The sequence below is a fragment of the Sorex fumeus genome, unplaced genomic scaffold (assembly GCF_029834395.1).
Source record: "Sorex fumeus unplaced genomic scaffold, SorFum_2.1 ptg000043l, whole genome shotgun sequence".
Classification (NCBI taxonomy): domain Eukaryota; kingdom Metazoa; phylum Chordata; class Mammalia; order Eulipotyphla; family Soricidae; genus Sorex; species Sorex fumeus.
Genome location: NW_026606100.1, coordinates 33,683,050 through 33,705,518, shown reverse-complemented (window position 1 = coordinate 33,705,518; position 22,469 = coordinate 33,683,050). Strand labels below are relative to the sequence as shown.

Here is a 22,469-nt window from a genome sequence, read left to right as displayed (position 1 = left end):
AACATTCAGAGGTGTCTACAGAGTAGTGTTTCCCAAAGTGTGTGATGGGGTAGAGACCTGGGTGCAATTGAGCGTCTGAGGTATTTTCTATTTTCTTTGCTAAAAGAAGGTAGATTTCCAGGGAGGTGCTGAGTTATTTCCTCCTGAAGAGGGGCACAGGGTGGGGGCAGAGTACATAGACCAAATAACAGTTCTAGAGGGAGGCAAGAGAAAGAAAAGGAAGGTTTGAGGTAGGGGGAGTGTGGAGTCCTCTAAGGTTAGTCTCTTTTTTTAAAAATTTTATTAGTGAAACACCATGAGGTACAGTTGTCACTGTCACTGTCCTCCCGGTGTTCATCGATTTGCTCGAGCGGGCCCAGTAACGTCTCCATTGGAGACTTTGTTGTTACTGTGTCTGGCATATCGAATACATCACGGGTAGCTTGCCAGGTTCTGCCGTGCGGGTGAGATACTCTGGGTAGCTTGCCAGGCTCTCCGAGAGGGGCGGAGGAATAAACTTACAAATTTTTGTGCTTGGATTTCAATTATACAATGATTACATAACCATCCCTCCCCCAGTGCCCATTTTCCACCACCATGGATCCCAGTATCCCTCCCACCCCATCCCCCCACCCCACCCTGTCTCTGTGGCAGGGCATACCTTTTGTTCTCTCTCTCCTTTTGGGTGCTGTGGTTTTCAAGAGGCATTGAGTGGCAATCATGTTTGGTCTATAGTCTACTTTCAGCATGCTTCTCCCATCCTGGAAGGATCCTCCCAACACCCTTTGTTTGGTGCTCCCTTCGCTATCTGAGCTGCCTTATCCCCTAGCGTGTGCGGCTGGCCTCCAAGCCATGGAGTAAACCTCCTGGTACTTATCTCGGCTATTCTTGGGTGTTTGTCTCCTATTTTGTTTCTTTATGTTCTTCAGATGAATTCAGCCTTTCTATATCTGTCCCTCTCTTTCTGACTCATTTCGCTTAGCATGATAATTTCCATGTAGTACCACTTGTATATAAATCTCATGATTTCATCTTTTCTAACAGCTGAATAGTACACCATTGTGTAGATGTACCAAAGTTTATTTAACCAGTCATCTGTTCTCGGGCACTCAGTTTTTTTCATGTTCTGGCTATTGTAAACTGTGATGCTTCAACTATACTTTTTGCCTGAAATGTGTCACTTCAACTATACTTTTTGCCTCTCTGGGATATATGGATATATTCCCAGGAGTGGTATTGCTGGGTCAAATATGGGAGCTCAATTTCTAATTTTTGGAGAATCGTCCATACTGTTTTCCAAAAGGGCTGAACCAGTCGGCATTCCCACCAGCAGTGAAGGAGGGTCCCTTTCTCTCCATATCTGCGCCAGCACTGGTTGCTTTTGTTCTTTTGGATATGGGCCAGTCTCTGTGGTGTGAGATGATATCTCATTGTGGTTTTGATCTGTATCTCCCAGATGATTCATGATGTAGAGCATTTTCTCATGTGCCTTTTTGCCATTCGGATTTCTTCTTTGAGAAAGTTTCTTTTCATTTCATCGCCCCATTTTTTGATGGGGTTGGATGTTTTCTTCTTGTGGAGTTCAACCAGTACTTTGTATATCCTTGATATCAACCCCTTGTCGAATGTGTATTGGGCGAATATCCTTTCCCATTCTGTAGACTGTGCTTGTATTTTGGTCACTATCTCTTTGGAGGTGCAGAAGCTTCTTAGTTTAAGATAGTCCCATTTGTCTCTAAGGTTAGTCTTGAGCTCTATTTCTCCATCTTTTATTTTTAATTTTTATTAGTGAGACACCATGAGGTACAGTTGTAGACTTACAAATTTTTGTGCTTGGGTTTCAATTATACAATGATCAAATACCCATCCCTCCACCAGTGCCCATTTCCCACCACCACGGATCCCAGTATCCCTCCCACCCCCCATCCCCCCACCCCACCCTGCCTCTGTGGCAGGGCATTCCCTTTTGTTCTCTCTCTCCTATTGAGTGTTGTGGTTTGCAAAAGAGGCAAGGGGTGACAATCATGTTTGGCCTATAGTCTACTTTCAGCATACTTCTCCCATCTGGGAGGATCCTCCCAACACCCTTTATTTGGTGCTCCCTTCTCTAGCTGGGCTCCCTTTTCCCCTAGCATGTGTGGCTGGCCTCCAAGCCATGGAGTAACATTCCTGGTACTAATCTTGGCCGTTCTTGGGTGTTAGTCTCCTATTTTGTTACTTTATGTTCCCCAGATGAATGCAATCTTTCTATGTCTATCCCTTTCTGAGTCATTTCGCTTAACATGATACTTCCCATGTATACCACTTGTATGTAAATTTCATGACTTCATCTTTTCTAACAGCTACATAGTACTCCACTGTGTAAATGTACCAAAATTTCTTTAACCAGTCATCTGTTCTCGGGCACTCAGGTTTTTTCCAGGTTCTGGCTATTGTAAAGAGTGCTGCAATGAACAAACAAGTGCAGATGTCACTTCGACTATACTTTTTTGTCTCTCTGGGATATATTCCCAGGAGTGGTATTGCTGGGTCAAATATGGGAGCTCAATTTCTAATTTTTGGAGAATCGTCCATACTGTTTTCCAAAAGGGCTGAACCAGTCGGCATTCCCACCAGCAGTGAAGGAGGGTCCCTTTCTCTCCATATCTGCGCCAGCACTGGTTGCTTTTGTTCTTTTGGATATGGGCCAGTCTCTGTGGTGTGAGATGATATCTCATTGTGGTTTTGATCTGTATCTCCCAGATGATTCATGATGTAGAGCATATTCTCATGTGCCTTTTTGCCATTCGGATTTCTTCTTTGAGAAAGTTTCCTTTCATTTCATCGCCCCATTTTTTGATGGGGTTGGATGTTTTCTTCTTGTGGAGTTCAACCAGTACTTTGTATATCCTTGATATCAACCCCTTGTCGAATGTGTATTGGGCGAATATCCTTTCCCATTCTGTAGACTGTCTGTGTATTTTGGTCACTATCTCTTTGGAGGTGCAGAAGCTTCTTAGTTTAAGATAGTCCCATTTGTCTCTAATGTTATTCTTGAGCTCTATTTCTCCATCTGGAATAGCTTCTAAATAGTGGGAACAGGCCAAAAGGGATAAAGGGATAAAGGGATAAAGGGATAACCTGTCCAAACTATGTTTTGATTACTTCCAGAAGCTGTCTTTTTCTTCCAAATAATAAATTTACATCTGAAAATTTAATGCAGGAATTAAGGGTTTGGAGCTGTCAATTTAGACTGCACTTAGCTTAGATTCAACTCAATTTTGCAGCCTGGGGAACTTCTCTTATCCTCTTTCCTCATCTGTAAAATAGGGCTCTGCAGGATTTTAAGGATTAAAAAATTATGCTCCATGCCTTAAACAACGTCTATTGGAAAATAACATGGTCAGTCCTCAAAAAAAAACTTGAAACTGAGCTCCCATTTGACCTACCAACACCACTTTTGGGAATATACCTTGGGGGGGGGGGGCCCAAAACACAGCACAGACCATCTGTACTCCTGTGTTCATTTCTGCACTATTTACAGTAGCCACTCACAACCTGAGTGCCCGAGAACAGATGAATGGATAGAGAAACTATGGAATACGACACAGATGTTAGGAGAAATGAAGTCATGAAATTTGACTATAAATGGATGGACATGGAGAGTATCATGTTGTGTGAAGAGAGTCAGAAGGAGTGGGACAGATATAGAATAACACATTCATTTGTGATTAAAAGACTGATGTTCGTGGCCAGGAAAAACGCAGGCTGGGAGGACTTGGACTTGGACTTGGTTGGAATCAACTGCAAGTGTGTGTGGGGGGTGGGGAGTGGAGGGTGGTTAAGATAGAGAAGAGAACAATTTGACAATAATAGCTGGAAATGATCATGCTTGACAAGAACTGGGTGCTAAAAGAAACATAAGGATATTCCTGATAACCTTTTTAGCATCTGTATTGCAAATCATAATGGGGGGGGGAGAGAGCGAGCGAGCGAGAGAGAGAGAGAGAGAGAGAGAGAGAGAGAGAGAGGAGAGAGACAGAGACACAGAGACAGAGACACAAAGACAAAGAGACAGAGAAAGAGAAGAAAATCACCTGCCATAGAGGTAGGCTGGCGAAAGTGAGGGGGTGATGGGAAGAAAACCAGGGACACTAATGCTGGGAAATATACACTTGTTGGGGTTTTGGAACACTGTATGACTGAAACCTAATCATGAACAGTTTTTTAACGGTCTATGCGGTAGGGCGTTGGCCTTGCAGCAGCCAACATGGCCAACCCGAGTTTGATTCCTCCGCCCCTCTCGGAGAGCCTGGCAAGCTGCAGAGAGTATCTCGCCCACACAGAAGAGCCTGGCAAGCTCCCGTATTCGGTATGCCAAACACAGTAACAACAAAGTCTCCAATGGAGACGTTACTGGGCCCGCTGGAGCAAATCGAGGAACAACGTGAGGGCCTTTACCTTACCTTTTATCTCCTAGTGATTAAATAAAAAAAAATTAAAAACAACAACAGCAATAAAACACAAGCCCATCTAGCATGGCTAACCCTCAACTGTGCTTCCGACTCTTCACAGGTCTTCACATTCCAATTACTCGACCCTGCTGGACCGATTCGGCGCGCACCCACGGCCCGCCCTCTCGCTTCACTCGCCAATCGCCCATTGGCCAGCCGGCTGCGCTTCCACCAATCCGCAGTGCTCTGGGGGGAGGCGGAGCCAATTGGCGCCCAGGGCAGAGTCTCCCGGAGACAGACCCAAACAGTGCCCCGGGGCTGCCGGGCTGCCCCGCTGCGGGCTCGGAGCGACGGTTGCAGACCCGCGCGGGGGCCCGGCGGAAAGAAACATCCCGTATGGCTCACGGCAAGGAGCGCGACGAGGCCGCCCCCTCCTCCCCCAGCACTACGCTGTCTGTGAGGTGCGGCGCCCTCGGCCCCGCGGAAAGCCCCTGGGGGTCGCCTTTCTCCGCGCCCTCCTGGACCCGCTCTCCGGGGCGTCGGGCCTCTCCTTCGCCCCCCAAACCCTCCGTCCTCAGACCCCTGCCCTCCGTGTCCCCTTCTCCTCCTGCCCGGCCGCCTTGTGAGGTGACCCCACGCGCGGGTGACTCCCCGGACCCCAGCCGTGTCTCAGGCAGCCCCGTCTCGTCCCTCCGCGCGGCTTGTCTCCAGCCTTCTTCTCGCCTCCCTTTCCTCACCCGCCCCCTCCTCAGTCATCAGTTTCCCCTGACTTTTCTCACGGTGCCCCCCCCCACCCTCACACCCCCACCCTCACCCCCACCCCGACGCCCAGCGCCCATCCCACCCGCGTCGACTTGGGTGATTTCTCCCCAAGCGAGGGGCTGGGATTTCTGTCCCTCCCTTCCCAACTCCTAGCAGTGGACCTTTAGATTTATTAGCATTTGTATTAGACTCTGAGGCTAATATAGCACAACACAGCAGGGATCTGGAATAGTATTCAGGCTTTCCGTCCACATTCTAGAATGTTCCTCCGCGTTCTGTGCCACACTGCCTTGTGCAGCCCGGCCCTGGTGTCTCTCGAGCTTCCTCCTCACCACACCAGTGTGCTTCCTTCCTTTGCCTTCTCCACCGTCTTTCTGCGTGTTTCTACTCTCCTCAGAGCTCAAACGGAACCTTCCTCCTAGTAGACAGCCACCACACTCTCCTTACTTACAAGTATGTTGTGTATGTGTGTGTGCTTTTGTGCTCTTTTGTGTTCTTTGCATTCCTCTTGGCTTAATTCCTTATATTCTTCTGCCTGTATCTATATTTTTTTTCTTTTTGGGTCACACTCTGCAATGCACAGGGGTTACTCCTGGCTCATGCACTCAGGAATTACTCCCTAGCTGTACTCGGTGGACCCTATGGGATGCTGGGAATCGAACCCGGGTCTGCAGCATGCAAGGCAAACGCCCTACCTGATGTGCTATTGCCCCAGTCCCCTCCTATCTGTATTTTTTTTAGATGGAAACTATGGCTGCAATCGCTTCATTCTTTGGAAAGCATCAGTTTTCCCACACCGCTCACCAACTGTAAAGCGTGCTCTCCTAGTCAAAGTTGGTCTCTAAAGTTCATGATCATGATCATCCTGTTGTTCATCGATTGCCTCGAGCAGGCCCCAGTAATGTCTCCTTCGTCCTAGCCTTGAGATTTTAAAAAGTGCCATATTCAGGGCTCTTTCAGGATTAGGAGAATGAGACCCATCATTGTTATTGGTATTTGGCATATTGGGTACGACCCGGGGAGTGTGCCAGACTCTGCTGTGTGGGCAGGTAACATTTGGTAACCTGCCAGGTTGTCCAAAATAAGAATGAGATAATAAGATGTCGCAAGATGTCTCTAAAGTTAGGTTTTTTTTTTTTAATCAAAACTAATCCTAAAAGGGTGGCCCAAGACTATGTCTTGTTTTCTTTTAGGAACCAGTTTTTTTTTTCCTCTGTCATTTTCACTTTTTCCTTCAAGCATACAACACTGCGAAAATCCTTCAGAAATTTTTCTCACGTTTAATCAAATGATTTGCATTCCCAACCAAGTCTCTGGAGAAGGCTCTTGAGACCCAAGGAAATTTTGGTATACATTTAAAATCCTATAGTGCACAGCCTGAAACTGTTTTCGTGGTTGGCCTGCGTTCTTTTACTTCATAGATTGCTTTGGTCAGAGAGGGGGTGAAAAATAGAAGTGTTTCAAAGATTTTGATGACCTTGTATTTATTTATTTTCCTTAAGTATTTGAAATGTACTTTATTGATCTTGTCATATCTTTTTCCAAAGATGGGTACTAGGATTCCCTAAACAGAAAGTCCAGTTTATGAATGACAAAACCATTTGCTATCCTTGTGGAAACTTCATAGTGTTTATTAATATTGAGACCAAGAAAAGGAGTATTCTTCAGTGTATGAATGGAATTGTGGGGGTCATGGCAACGAACATTCCTCATCAAGTTGTGGCTTTTTCTGACCGGAAACTCAAACCTCTCATCTACATATACAACTTTCCAGAATTGACCAGAAAGATGAAATTGAAAGGTATCCTACAAGACCCTTCTTCTGCCCTAACTAGAGGATTTTGTTATAGGATGTGACCAAATATAGTTTTTGGAAATCAAGGGTTGGGGGGAGGGCCTCATTTTTTAAAAAAAATTTTATGATGTGTGTTGTGAAAGGAGTCTGGCTGCTCATAGAGTACTTCATGCAGTGGACCAGAGCCTTGCCATTCTAAGTCTGCACCACTTTCCTACAGTACTTGGACACTGGCTATCCCTGCAGAAACCCTGCTCCCACTGGGACCCACTGAATCAGAATCTACATTTTAACAAGATTTCCCTAGGGTGATTCATAAGCATATTTGACTGAGAAGCAGTGGGGGAGGGAGAAGAATCTACTGCAGCATTAAATGCAGTTAAAAAAAAAACCTTCGGAACTTTTTTTTCCTTCCCTGATGATTGAAACCCAGGGGAACTGATGTTTAATCTTTAAAGATAGTCCCAATTTCCTTTTCTGTGAAGTGAGGGCAATGGTGGTAACTATTACTGAAATTATGGTGGTGATAAGTGACATCTATCATTGTTATCCACCATTTGAATTATTATTGATTCATTTATAGATAACAGCTGACCCAGAATGGGCTGATACTCATCTACTATTATGAGGCTAGAGGAGTCTCAGAATACTAGATGCTAACCCCAACTCATGACTAGATTGAAAACATAATGGACAGAAAGCTCCGAAAAGACTGAAGTTCTCTTATTTTTGTAGCCTATGGGTAAAGAAGTGTTCAATCATACCAGGGAATTTTATTGTAACATAATATTTAATTTGTGTTGAAATTTGGTATTACATTTTTGTTGAAGATGGGAATACAAATTAATATGATCCTTCAGGGAAGTGTTTGTTTCCTCTATTTAACCAACTTAAAACAGTTTTAAGAACTGCAGTTCAATTTTTAGGTTATAATCAGAAATATGATTAAAATATTGGAAATAGTATATATTTCCAGTAACATGAAAATAATTGAGTAAAACGTTCCATAGAAAGGGTATTATATGAACATTAAAATCAACATTTCAAATATCTATTAGAATGTTAAGGTAAAGGTAAAGGTAAAGGCCCTCCCGTTGATCGTCGATTTGCTCGAGCGGGCCCAGTAACATCTCCATTGGAGACTTTTGTTGTTACTGTGTCTGGCATATCGAATACTCTTGGTAGCTTGCCGGGCTCTCCGAGAGGGGCGGAGGAATCGAACTCGGGTCGGCCATGTTGGCCGCTTGTAAGGCGAACGCCCTACCTGCTGTGCTATCACTCCAAAGGTAAATAAAAACTCAGTAGAAATAATGTTATGTGATTCAGTTTTATTTAAAAATTAATTATGTATGGGACTGGAGTGATAGCACAGTGGGTAGGGCATGCAGCCAACCCGGGTTCAATTCTCAGCATCCCATATGGTCCCCTAAGCACCGCCAGGAGTAATTGCTGAGTGCAGAGCCAGGAGTAATTCCTGTACATCACTGGGTGTGATCCCCCCCAAAAATTATGTAGTAATTCATTAATACTATATAACAACAAAATTATATTAGAAGAAATAATATATCTGCAGTTTTACAAGCAAACTTACAAACACTGGTAAGAAATAGACTAAATTTATTAGTCTTATAAAAGATGTTTTTCTTTTTTTCCCTTTTTTTGGGGGGGCCACACCTGGAGATTTTCAGGGGTTACTCCTGGCTCTTCACTCAGGCATTACTCCTGGTGATGCTCAGGAGACCATATAGGATGCTGGGATTGAATCCAGGTTAACTTTATGCAAGGCAAACATTAAAACCACTGTACTATCGTTCCAACCCCTAAAAGATACATTGCTCTTATTATGCTTTCTGAGGGATATTTTCTTCAAAAATGAACATATTTTAAAAATTTAAAACAAGTGTAAAGAAAATATCAAATGAGCCCTCTGGAAAGCAAGGTGGCAGCCGCCTTGGAGCTTTTTGGAAAGCCAGGTATGAACTGGTCGTGACGGGGCGACTGAAACCTCATGGGAAGGGGGGGCGTTCTGACTTGTCCTTCACACCCTACTGAGGTCATGAATTGCCCCCCATGAGCGGCTCTCATCACGGCCATGGCTCCAGAGCCACATAAACCAACCTCATAATTATCTGACTCTCGGCAGAAATACTTCTAGGTTTAATAAGTAAAATACGAATCACGAATCACGTTATAATCCTGTTATTCGTCGATTGCCTCGAGCAGACCCCAGTAATGTCTCCTTCATCTTAGCCCTGAGATTATATTCAAGGCTCTTTAGGAGAATGAGACCCATCATTGTTACTGGTATTTGGCATATTTGGTATGCCATGGGGAGTTTGCCAGACTCTGCTGTGTGGGCAGGCTACATTCAGTAGCCTGCCAGTTTGTCCAAAGTAGGAATAAGATAATAAGATGTCATAATAAGGGAGCTGGTCTTTATAGTCTCTGAGTCTTGGCCGTTGATGGGATTACACGGCGCCAGGGGGGCAGTTGGTGGGTGTGACCCCCGCCTACTGGAATTCGGAGGATCTGGGTGGAGGATGCTCAGCTCTGATCTGAGTAGGCTTGGAGATCTCGGCCCCGGGTCCCACTTGCCTTTGTTCCTCTGCCGGTACCTTCAGGTGTGCGGAGAGTGGTCTCAGCATGGTGGTGGCTGGTCCTGGAGGTCTTTGGCTGCTGGAGCCCTGGTCAGGTCAGGGAGGAAAGCTCAACCTGCTCCCCTCCAATGGGCCCTGGCGAGGACAGCCAGGCGCGGGGGCAGGAGACTGCACTGTTCTCTTCCGGGAGCTGGTTTTTATAGAGACTATAAAAACCAGAATTCAATAAGTGATTAAGTGATTAGGAAGAAGTGCAAGCCACTCACTGGACACAGGGCCACTTGTCTGGCAAAGTAAAATACCAGAAATCTAAAATTGCGCAGCCGCAATAGCAGCTGCGCGACATCATTTAGTTCTTACAATCAGCTGTAGAAAACAAATTATTTCACAATACCTTTTCAGCAGGTCTGATTTGGGAGTGTAAACTCTAAATAATAATGGTGCATCTTTTGTCGAAACAGTGAATCTAATCAAAGTAGATAGAGTGTTAACTAGAATTCATCTGCCTCACAGGCATTGGGAGGGTTGGGGGGGGGGGGGCGGTTATTGGGTTCTTGGTGGTGAAAAATAAGTACTGATGAAGGAAAATGTGTTTGATGATTGCATGACCAAGACTTAAACCTGAAAGTTTTGTAACTTTTCCCACAGTGATTCAATTTAAAAAATAATAAAATTAAAAAAAAGAAAATATCAAATGAATAATCTCTAGTTATAGGGAAAATTCTGTAACGAAAGGGTAGAAAATCATTCTGCTAAGGCTGCTATATTACAGACAAGATAATTTCTGCACCAAATTATCAGTAAATATAGGTTGGTTTCTTTGTTGGGTTATGCTAAATAAATTCCACAGATGTTAAACTTTAGCATTATATTCTAGTTAAAGGGAGAATAAGAGAGAGAGAGAGAGAGAGAGAGAGAGAGAGAGAGAGAGAGAGAGAGAGAGAACTGGAGAAAGTACACAAATTAGCAGAGTAATGAGGGTGAAAAAGAAAGACTTAGGAGCAGGCCGGCTTGCCTGTAGGAAGCACTCTGCAGAGAAACCCAGGAAAGGGGAACCAGGGTTTCTACATAGGGAGCAGAAACTCTCCTTAGCATCCTCTGGTGTGTGCGTGCGCGTTGTGCATGAATGGCCCAAAGCATAGAGAAGTAAATTATTGCAGCTCTCCAAGGTATTTAAGAAACAAATTAAGCTAAGGGTAATATATTTGTATTTGTGTGTGTGTGTGTGTGTGTGTGTGTGTGTGTGTGTCTGCCTGTGTGTGTCCCCAGGCATAAGCAGGTTATTACAGCTCCCCAAGGTATTTCAGTTGTCTTAATAAGTTTTCTAATTGCAGCACGTCATGTATTTGTGTACTTATTCATAGTTCTGGGATTATTTCAAATCAGACACGAGGCCGAGTGATCATTTCTGTACTGAAGTCCAGACATAGTAACCTAATGGTCTTCGTTCACTATCTATTCAAAACAGACTTTCACTTTGCTTGTGGAAAGTTTTCTGTTTATAGCTGGTTATCTTAGTCCAAAAGCAAAATATTTTTGCATTCATGTAAAAATTAGTAGGAAAATAAATGATGAAAAGCTGTAATCTGGATACGATCATTGAATCCTCGGAATGCATTTCTGTTATAGGCAACGTTCTTCTGGACTACACAATACTTTCATTCAGTTACTGTGGCACCTATCTGGCAAGTTATTCCTCTCTCCCAGAATTTGAACTGGCCATTTGGTGAGTTGGTATCTATCTTGCACAATTTTATTTTTTCCCATTGAGTTACAGCTAAACCTTGTCCTTGTAGGTTGTTTCTTTGTTTGTTTTTGTTTTTTATATTTTGGGGGCTACACCTGGCAGTGCTCAGGGGGTACCTCTGGATCTGTGCTCAGAATTACTCCTGGAGGGCTTGGGGACCATATGGAATGCTAGAATTAAATCTGGGTCAGCTACATGCAAGGCAAGTGTCCTAACCACCGCACTGTCACTCTGACTCTTCCTTGCTCTGATAGGTTTTATCAGAGAACATTATGAGAATTCTGAAACAATTTCTTGTTTGTTTCAGAAGAAATAAAAACCCTAAGAATAAAGTTTAATGTAATTGCTACTTCTAAGCATAAAATTTGACAGGGAAAAATCTATGAGAGCTTAATTATCATCTTTATCCTTTTTTTTTTTGGTTTTTACTTCATCTTTATCTTTTTATTAAGGTATTTCATCTGGTAAAACATGCATTTGAAAGTATATACACTTTCATTTTTCCACGTAGTAAATGGTACCTTTGAGTTGTGTATTCTTCACTAGTGTTGAAATTAAGATGCTCTTAGAGCTCAGTTGGACTAATTTTTTTACTTTACCTTTCCTTTCCTATTATTGTTTTTGTGATGTTTAGGGTCATGGGGCTGTTCAGAGATTAAACCCTTGGCCTCTGCTGAAATCGCCTCCCCGCTTCTCTCACTGACCAATGTCCAGGGGTCCCTGATGGATTTTAGAGCTATTAGAACAATTCCATGTTCAAAGAGAGGAAGATCACATCATGTTTGCCAGATGCATAGGAAATGTTTGTGGATAAGGCAAAGCTCTGATCTCTACTGGGCCCCTCTGCCACCTATAGTAGAAATAATAATACAAACCCTGCCGGGTGAAATTTAGGGGAAATGCAAACTGTTCTAGGAATAAGTTTGGATACACCTATACATCAGAATTTTCCATATGAAGGTAATGATCTCATTCAGAGTTTAGATTACACAAATTTTCTTTTATTGAAAAACAGCTTTGTTGAGGGTATAATTGATATCTTATAAACTGCTCATATGTGAATCATGTAATTAGCTAAGTTTTAAATTATGTATACATCCGTATTATAATCAGAATCAAGATAATAAATGTATCTGCATCTATCATGCCCCCCAAATTTTCTTGGGCTCCCTCAGGTGCTTCCCTGTTTGTTAGCCCTGCCACACACACATTTACCCCATCTACATCCCTTGTTCCAACATCTGCTTAGGTCTTTCTGTCATTCTGCATTAGTTTTGCCATTTCTAGCATTTCTTACATAAAGAGTCATACATTATATGCTTTGGATTTTTAAATTTCTTTTGGAGCTACACACAGTGATGTTCAAGGGTTACTCTTGGCTCTATGCTCATAGGTCACTTCTGGAGATGCTCAAGGGACTATGAGGTGATTCCTTCTGATAGTTGATTCATTCTGATTCCATGGTGTGATCATTATCACATTTTGCTTTTTCACTCAAAAATTTTGTTTTTATGGGCTGGAGCAATAGCACAGCGGGTAGGGTGTTTGCCTTGCATGCGGCCAACCTGGTTTCGATTCCCAGCATCCCATATGGTCCCCTGAACACCCCTGAACACTTCCTGATTGAAGAGCCCGGAGGAAGTAACCCCTGTGCATTGCCGGATGTGACCCAAAAGGCAAAAACAAAACAAAACAAATCTGTTTTTTGCTTTTTCTGGGGGGCGGGGGGGGGGTGTCACACCCAGTGATGCTCAGGGATTACTCCTGGCTCTGCACTCAGGAATTACTGTTGGTGGGGGCTGGAGTGATAGCACAGCAGGTAGGGCATTTGCCTTGCTTGAGGCCGACCTGGGCCAACCCTGGTTCTATTCCTCCTACCCTCTCTGAGAGCCTGGCAAGCTACCGAGAGTATCGTGCCCACACAGCGAAGCCTGGCAAGCTACTCATGAAGTATTTGATATGCCAAAAACAGTAACAACAAGTCTCACAATACAGACATTACTGGTGTCCACTCAAACAAATTGATGAACAATGGGAGGACAGTGACAGTGACAGTGACAGTGTGGGGAACCGTATGGGATGCTGGGGATTGAACCCGGATTGGCCATGTGGAAGGCAAACGCCCTGCCCGCTGTACTATCACTCCTGCTTCTTTCACTCACCTGTTGCTGGATATATTTATTTATTACTGCTATTAACAAAGTGCCCAAGTAACCACAAAGCAAACAATTGAAATTTCCTAAGAGGCGAGGTGTTGGGGTTGGATCAATAGTACAACCAGTAGGGTGCTTGCCTTGTATGCAGCTGACTTGGCTTTGGTCCCCAGCATCCCATATGATCTCTTGAGCACTTCTAGGAATGATTCCTGAGTCAGAGCATGAACGTTGCCTTATATAACCCCCACCACAAGCCAGAAAAAATTAGAAGCGAGGTTTCTATGACTGTGTGTCAGAGAAGCTCTGTGAGGGAGCACGTATGAGAACTTTTTTCTTTTTCCTTCAGAAAATATCTTTATTTTCTCATTAGCTCATTTAAAAAAAATTTTATTGAATCACTGTGAGATAGTTACAGGCTCTCATGTTTGGGTTACAATCACACAATGATTAAACACCCATCCCTCCACCAGTGCTTTAGAAGTATATTTACTATATTGGAGTAGGACCATACTAAATAACCACATTTAACCTGGTAAAACCCTTCTTTCCAAAGATGGCCACATTTTGAGGTATTGAATCTAGCAGGGGTTAACAAGTTTTGTCAGGCATCTGAGGCAGAAAAATTAAAAAACAAACAAACAAACAAACAAAAAAGCCACCGAAACCTGGAAAGTAGGCTTTTAGTCTTCAAGCCCATGTTCTCCCTTGAACAAGTATCTCACTTGTCTCTAGGTCTCTCTGCTTGCTTTTTCCACTCTGGAGAAGCTCATGTTATTTCTTGATCATGTGCTTTCTGTGTTTTTCTCCCCTCACATTTTTCTAAATAAGTTTCATTCAGTAAAGTCTATCTTGCTTCACACACATACACAAACACACACACACACACACACACACACGTAGGGAACACCAGGAAATCTCAGCAGAGATTAATGTGGCAAAATGACATTGTGACAGGAACAGGAGCCTGGGGACATGGTGTCTCCTCATCTTTGAGCTTCTCATTCACATGCAGAAAAGGAATCTTGTCTCCTATGTGAGAGCTAAAGCGAATTCTCCCTTCTCCTTCCATGGAGAGCCCCCTCATGGAAAGGACTGAGAACATTCTCTCTAATGGGTGGGTGGATGACCTTGTTTAAAGTGTAGTACTAGAGATTTTTAAATGATTACTGGGAACCACTGTGGTTTTATTTGGCTTTGGGGTCACAGCTAGTGGTGCTCAGACTTATCCCTGACTCTGCTCAGGGATCCCTCTGGGGACCATATGCAAATCTGAGAACCAAACCTGGGTAGACTGTTCAAAGGAAGCACCCTAACCCCTTCCTATCTCTCTGGCCCCAGTGGACACCATTTTGTATAGAATATCTACCCTTCAGAGACACCCCCCCCCACACACACACCAGGGCTTACTCCTGGCTCTATGCTCAGGGATCACTCCTGGCAAGCTCAGAGGACTATATGGGGTGTCAAGGATTAAACCTGGGTCAGCTGTGTGCAAAGCAGTGCCCTACCCATTATACTATCACTCATGAGACATCCTTACTTTATAGAAATTGTTCTCAAGTAATTGAATAAATGTTCTTGAGACATGAAATCCAAGGAGCTAGAAACAGTACAGGGATTAAGGTACTAACCTGACACTTACCTGACATACAGCCAGCCCTAGTCCAAACCCTGGCATCACATATGTTCTCCCAATCACTGTCAGGAGTCACTTCCTCTGATCACTGTTAAGTGTGCCATACTGTCCCCTTGCTTCCTGCTCCTCAAGAATGAAATTCAAATGAGGTTTGGTTTTTTTTTTTAAGTTCCTTTTTTCCTTCTCAGGGACTGGAAAATGAATGTCATTCTGTGCAAGAAGACACAGCCTGGCACAGATGTGAACCAGATGACATTCAACCCCATGAACTGGCGCCAGCTATGCTTGTCAAGCACCAGTGCAGTGACTCTCTGGACCATTGAACGCTGTAACCAGGTTCATCATTTGAAATCGAAGTAAGAGCATTTGTTTCCACACAAAGTTGGTGTTCTTCACTGGTGTTTATGCAAGTGAGCACTTTGGTGAATTAAGGGGTTTTGTGCTTACCGTAAATAATACATTTTCTTTTTTCTTTTTATATTTAATTATTTGTGATTTATATTTTTACTTTTGTTCATTTTTACTACTTTTTTAGTAGATATAGGAAAGATCCTCCTCACCCTGTGAGGACCATTTTATTCTCATTGAATTTTTTCATCACAATATCATAGTTTACAATAGTATTAAAGTCATCATTTTATAGTTGTAGACCCACTATACTACTCCTCCCATCAATGTTTCTTCCTTCTTTACCCACCCAATTTCCAATTCTATTAATCATATTTCAGGGTTTGTTTGCCATGAGGATTGCCTCACCACTTTCATTGTTTCTTTATACTCTGCATATATACACATCTTAATTCAGAATTTTGGCATGTATAATTATGTTGATATTGTTTGCACTTTGGAAAGATTCTCTATTACTTGATTTCCCCATGACTTTCTTCTAAATATTAAGTCTTCCTACAACTTTTTCCAACCATGTTTAATCTCCCAAACTTTGATGTATGTTTGCTTGATTTGCTCGAGCGGGCCCAGTTACTTCTTCAAAATATGCTTAGTATATATAAAGGACTCTTGGCTATAAGTTTAATGCTCTGCTCAAAAAAAGAAAAAGAAATTTTCAGATATGAAAAATATATAAATGTTATCTCTTCAGTATCATTATCTATAATCAAAAAGGGTAGCTCCAGATAGTGGAGTCATGGAAGTTACTTGCTTAAATAGAACTGGATCAAAGAGAAATTATGCTATGAATGGTGATAGAATGTCCATTTATGAAAAAGAATTAAATGACTTAATGCTCTTGGTCTACTCTAAGAAGTACCAGGCTAAAGACAAAGACATTAGACATGTGCTTCCTTGAAACCGCAATTTTTAAAAAACTGCTTTTTTAAGAGAACGATAAAACCAGCCAATAAAGTTTTCTAAATGGAGGGTCCTCAGAAAGGCACTTATTCCTGGCCAATACACTTTATGTTTTCATTTCCTTTTTACAAGCATCATTGAACAGCCTGATCTGTCTCTAGGTAGAGTTGACAGCATAACCTGTTCCTGAACGGAGAGAGGGCTCTCCTTGATCCCTTTGGGGAGGGCAAGTCATCTAGCCCAACTTTCCTTCTCTTCCTTTCCTGGGATATTTTGTTCCAACTGTTGCAGAGTGACTTTTCCATGATAAATCAAGTGGGAGACAAAATAAGTGGGTTGCTGTGGTTTAGAAAGCAAAACAGGCTTCAAAAATACTTGTGTCTGAGTTGGGGTAGCAGGTAATGTTTTTATATCATAATTTTTTCCAAATTATGCTACTCTTTTTGTAGATTGGTAGGACATTTGAAAACGAATCTCCAAGACCGAGTTTTCAAACGAATAACCTCCACACAGGCTTGTTTTAGTCCATAGTATTTTTTATTTGAATTAGTCGCCAATGTGTAAAGTTTGAGATTTTTCTAAATATACAGATTATGGTTGTATCTTTGACTTTTGTGATCAAAAATCTCACTTGTTGGAAAACGCTTTGACTGTGGCTACTGCTCCCTCAAGGGAAAACTGTTACCCATTGGTCACAGTTCCCAGCTGGTGGACATTACCTGCCAGACCCCTATCAGTGTTTAAAGGTCAAATTTCTGCTTTAGACAATAACTTTGGAAATTAAAACAAAAAATACATATTGGCTTAAGGAGCTGAAGAGATAGTAGTGCATTGAGTAGGGTGCTTGCCTTACAAACTTGGGTTCAATCCCCCAGCACCCCAGATGGTCTCCCTAACTCTGCCAGGAATTACCCCTGAGCACAGAGCCAGGAGTAAGTCCTGAGCACCTCTGGATGTAGCCCCTACATAAACAAACAAAAATCCCTATGGGCTTAATTTATAACAGCATGTTACTTGGCCTTTAGTCTCTATTATTTCTTTTTGGGAAGTCCTCCCAAGTTCTCAGGGGTTGGGGGTCATCCCTGGAGATAATTGACCAATGGTGCTGGGAAATTCATCACTCTGTTCTGAGGATAAAGAGTTGCTTGGGTCCTGCAGAACTGGGGGACTCCAGGACCACACCCTTTGTTGCTTGGTGCCCAGGTTCAGACTTGGGTTCTGGCATCTGGAGCAAACACCCAGCCACAGAGTCTATATTTTGGAATCTGCTCCCTGGTTGACTGGCTGTGAGTGACACCAAGTCCCCACCTTGCTTACCACTCACACTTCTTTCTGTCAGTCCGATTATTCTCTTTCTACTCTAGAACAATAAAACTGCCTTTGGAAGATGGGACCTTTGACAATGAGACAGACAATGTTTTCCCCCAGTCGCTGCCCAAGGACCTGATCTATGGTCCGGTGCTCCCACTGTCAGCCATTGCTGGGCTCGTGGACAAAGAGGCAGAAACATTCAAGGTAATCGCCTGGCCCCTTGTTCTGCCTGCTCCTTGGCGCCTCTTGCAACCATCCCTTGAGACCAGCTAGCTTGAGAGCACCGTCCTGGTTTTCAGTGGCTGAGTAATGGACTCTGAGTTTCTAGCCCATGTGAGAGGGAGAACAGGGTATCCAGGTGTGAGTTCAGTTCTGAGAATCCCAACTTTGGGGCACGGGGAAGGCTAGTCTGGTTGGGGTGCTGGATGAGTGATAGTGAAGTGACTTGGTGTTTGGCAGGAGGAGTCCAGGCTGGAGACACGTTGTCTGGGTCGTTACCCAGAGAGGACGGTGGGAGTGCTGGGGCAGGGGTGATGGGCAATGTGTTGGAGAAGAAACAGATGGCCACTTGTGTGAGGGAGGACAGTCGGAGAAGAAGGAGTCACAAAAGGAAGAGCAAATCCAGGAGAGAATGAAACCGAGAAAGAGAGTGGAAAGAAAGCTCATGGGGAGCTTGCCGACAGAATGGCACACTCATTCCCACAGGTATTTCCAGGAATTTGCAGGCTCCTAGGTAGCAGCACTGTTGCATGCGCCACATCCCACTTCCTGAGTTTGCTCAGGGAGACTGAGCAAGAACACAGCAGCAGCACCCAAAGAGAAGATATGTTAGCTCAATGCCAAGTGTGATCATGGAACTATTCTATGGTAATAATGTGGAAGAGAGTAACTTTTGCTGCTCAGGTAAACCCAGGCTACCCAATCTGGGTTTGATCCTGGTACCACATCCCCTGACTGTTGCTGGGGTGGCTCCTGGAATTGCGGTGCCTAAGCAGCAACACATTCTTAGGCCTTTGCACTGAACCACTGGCACAGCTGGCCAAGAATACTGGAAGTGGCTTTCAAGATCGGAAGGAAGGAAGAGAGGCAGGGGAAAGGAAATAAAGGAAAAAGGAAGGAAGGAAGGGAGAGAGACAGGGAAGGTGAGAGAAAAGTAAAGAGAGGAAGGAAGGAAGGAAGGAAGGAAGGAAGGAAGGAAAGGAAGGAAGGAAGGAAGGAAGGAAGGAAGGAAGGAAGGAAGGAAATGAAGGAAGGAAGGAAGGAAGGAAGGGAGGGAGGGAGGGAGGGAGGGAGGGAGGGAGGGAGGGAGACAGGGAAGGTGAGAGAAGGTGAGAGGAAAGTAAAGAGAGGAAGGAAGGAAGGAAGGAAGGAAGGAAGGAAGGAAGGAAGGAAGGAAGGAAGGAAAGAAGGGAGAGAGACAGGGAAGGTGAGAGGAAAGTAAAGAGCGGAAGGAAGGAAGGAAGGAAGGAAGGAAGGAAGGAAGGAAGGAAGGAAGGAAGGAAGGAAGGGAGGGAGGGAGAGAGACAGGGAAGGTGAGAGGAAAGTAAAGAGAGGAAGGAAGGAAGGAAGGAAGGAAGGAAGGAAGGAAGGAAGGAAGGAAGGGAGGGAGAGAGACAGGGAAGGTGAGAGGAAAGTAAAGAGAGGAAGGAAGGAAGGAAGGAAGGAAGGAAAGAAGGGAGAAAGACAGGGAAGGTGAGAGGAAAGTAAAGAGAGGAAGGAAGGAAGGAAGGAAGGAAGGAAGGAAGGAAGGAAGGAAGGGAAAGGAAGGAAGGAAGGTATAAAGAAAAAGAAAAAAGAAAGAAAAAGAAAGAAAGGAAAGAAGAAAGAAAGAAAGATAGGAAGGAAGAGAAAGAAGGAAAGAAGGAAAGAAAAAGAAAGAAAGAAAGAAAGAAAGAAAAGAAGGAAGTAAAGAAGGAAAGAAAGAAAGAAAGAAAGAAGGAAAGAAAGAAAGAAAGAAAGAAAGAAAGAAAGAAAGAAAGAAAGAAAGAAAGAAAGAGAAAGAAATTTGGGAGTGGAATGGTAGGGACAGAGGGAGAAGGGAGAAAGAATCTGGAGAGAAGTTCTGAAGGACAAGGAGGCCTTCATCCTGCCACTAACAGGGTGAAAGGGTACCAGCAGAGGAAACTGTATGTGCAAAGATCATGGGAAGAAATCAGCATATCAGAGGAGCTGGAGGTGAGAAAAGATCAGAGGCTTGAGCACAGTGTATGAAGGGAGATGAGGAAGAAGTGATGTTCAAGAGATGAGCATATGCAGTACCTGTGGTATGAAGGAAATGAGGTTGGTTCTGCTAAACTTCTGTGATCTGCTGTACTGGCCTTTGTATGAAAGTTCCAAGCCATGGATGAAGAGGCAGAGGTTCTCAAATGTGTTTGATCATGACTCTAGATGTTAAAAATAATTCTTATTTGTGGCAAGTACTGTGGTAATAAGCTTGTTTTTAAAAATCTCTGGCATAAGAGACTGTATGCACTTATTCTTTTAAAGTGGCAGTCTCCAATCATCGATCCATGGGCCTATACCAGTTCTCAGTCAAGAAAGGTCAAAAACCACTTGTCTACAGCCCTGGTTATAGCTGTTGGTTCGTGGACTGATATGCAGGATGGGTGCTGGCATGAAGTGCAAGAAGTCTGGAAAATGCCACTTTAAAGGATGATAATTATTCAGTTGCTTAACTACAGAAAACGACTTGTCCCTTTTCATAGCACAGATCTTAGCCATTCTTAGCCACACTGGGGCAGCAGAGTCCAAACATACACATCAGGCTTTAAACTTCAGTTTGAAAAAAATGGCTCTGTGTTTAATGTTTGATGTTCTGGACCTCAATTTTTCAACTATCTCAAATATTTTTTATTTTTCTGCAATAAATTTCCATAGGAGCCCTCATCTTTCACATGCTTATAAATAGAGGGATTTCCTAGGTATCTTGTACTCAGTATATTTTAACCTTATTTTAGAAAAAAAAATTAACATTAAAGTTTGACATCTCTAAATCACACAGAGGCTGGCATTTAAATTAGAAATTTATTTTTTTATGCTATGTTTTCCTCATGGATAAACAAACCAAGGAGAATGACTCAAATTTCTTGATTCTGTTCTTCCCTTTGGATGGCATTTATGTGACCTGGACACCAATGGCAAAGAAATTAGTCACTGTCACTGTCCTCCCATTGTTCATCGATTTTCTCGAGCGGGCCCAGTAACATCTCCATTGTGCGAATTTGTTGTTACTGTGTTTGGCATATCGAATACGCCACGGGTAGCTTGCCAGGCTTTGCTGTGCGGGCGAGACACTCTCAGCAGCCTGCCGGGCAGTAATGACTTGAATTATATATATATCTTAAAAATTACAAACATTCCTGTACCCATGACCACTTGAAGCTAATATTAGAAGAGCACATTATGCAGGCATTAAAATAAGCCTTTGTTGGGGCTCAGAGAGAGAGTGCAGAAGGTAAGGTGATTGCCTCACACAGGGCAAACCTGAGTTTGATTCTTGGCACCCCAAATGGTCTCCTGAGTACAGCCAGAAGTGATCCCTGAGCTATCTGGGTGTGGCTCCCCAAACCAAAAATAAATAAATAGGCCTCTGTCACAGAACACACTTATTTAGGGCAGGATAAACAGCATCCTCTGTGGAAGGGGGAAATCAAAGATGTTACCTGGGAAGAAACTGGATCCCAGGTAATGAATCTCAAGTGTATGGAGTTTCCTTTCTTGCTTCTCCTGCCCCCAACATTTAAAAACAAGTTGCTGAGTATAAATCTCTTTTATGAACTCCTGTTTTCAAGACCTATTCAAGTACTAATGAATTTTTAAGCAACATGAAGGAGTTGTACATGAATTGTTCATGTTTGAATTTCAAGTGACCCAAATGTTTGATTTATGATTTCAGGTAACTGAACAGTGGGGTAGCATTTTCAACAAATATTCTATTACTAATCCCTCTTTCTCTCTCTCTCTCTGTCTCTCTCTCTCTCTCTCTCATAATATCCATGCTCTGCAGGGCCTAGCCTACTGGTGCAAGCCTAAAGTTTGAACCAGTGGTGTTTGGAGACCTCCAAGTCTATCCCCAGAGGTGTTTAGGGGGTCAGGTGATGCCAGGCATCAAACTCAGGGTCTTAGAGTATATCAGGCATGTGCTCTTTCCCCAGAAATATTTCAAAAAATATTTTAAAACTAGATTGGCACCTCTTTTTTAGTGATTCTCAGAATTTTCAGAATTCACATTACTGTTTTTGATTGATTATGCTTCCTTCACCAGAAACCAGTTGCTTTCTCATTGATGTTACCCTCCCATATTTTGTAATTCTGGTATTTTTTGATAATTTTTTCAGTAGGGGTTATCCTACTGAGAAAATTGACCCTTCAATCTTGGCACATTGCCTAGTACATAACCAACAATTGATATCTGTTAAAATTACACAACAGATTTATACAATTGAGAACCTAAAAATTAGAACTAGTTACTTTGGCAATACTACCCCAGGTTTATCTTGTATCTAAAAACCTTCCCTATGTTTTAATGCAGTATTTACTATTTAGATAACTTTGTATTTATTAGAAAGGTGGCATTTTCATACTCTGAAGAACTTTGAATGAAAAATTACAGGTTTCACTGTTCTCCAAATCTGGAGCCAATTCCAGCATTTAATTTTTCTCCATAGCATTTTCAGCCAACATTCTATACATTTAACTTCTTATTTTCACTCTGTTTCTTATTACCACCAAGATGTAAGATCCTT

General features: G+C 42.9%; 1 protein-coding gene across 1 annotated transcript in view; it reads left to right on the top strand.

Annotated features, from left to right (window-relative positions):
• Nucleotides 1-4,808: 4,808 nt before the first annotated feature.
• The window catches only part of CFAP43 (cilia and flagella associated protein 43), a 105,864-nt gene continuing 88,203 nt past the window's right edge, over nucleotides 4,809-22,469 (top strand). The window contains exons 1-5 of the mRNA XM_056120838.1: nucleotides 4,809-4,873; nucleotides 6,722-6,975; nucleotides 11,196-11,292; nucleotides 15,294-15,461; nucleotides 17,778-17,928. Of these exons, the coding sequence (XP_055976813.1) occupies nucleotides 4,809-4,873; nucleotides 6,722-6,975; nucleotides 11,196-11,292; nucleotides 15,294-15,461; nucleotides 17,778-17,928 (735 nt within the window). The remainder of the gene's footprint in view (nucleotides 4,874-6,721; nucleotides 6,976-11,195; nucleotides 11,293-15,293; nucleotides 15,462-17,777; nucleotides 17,929-22,469) is intronic.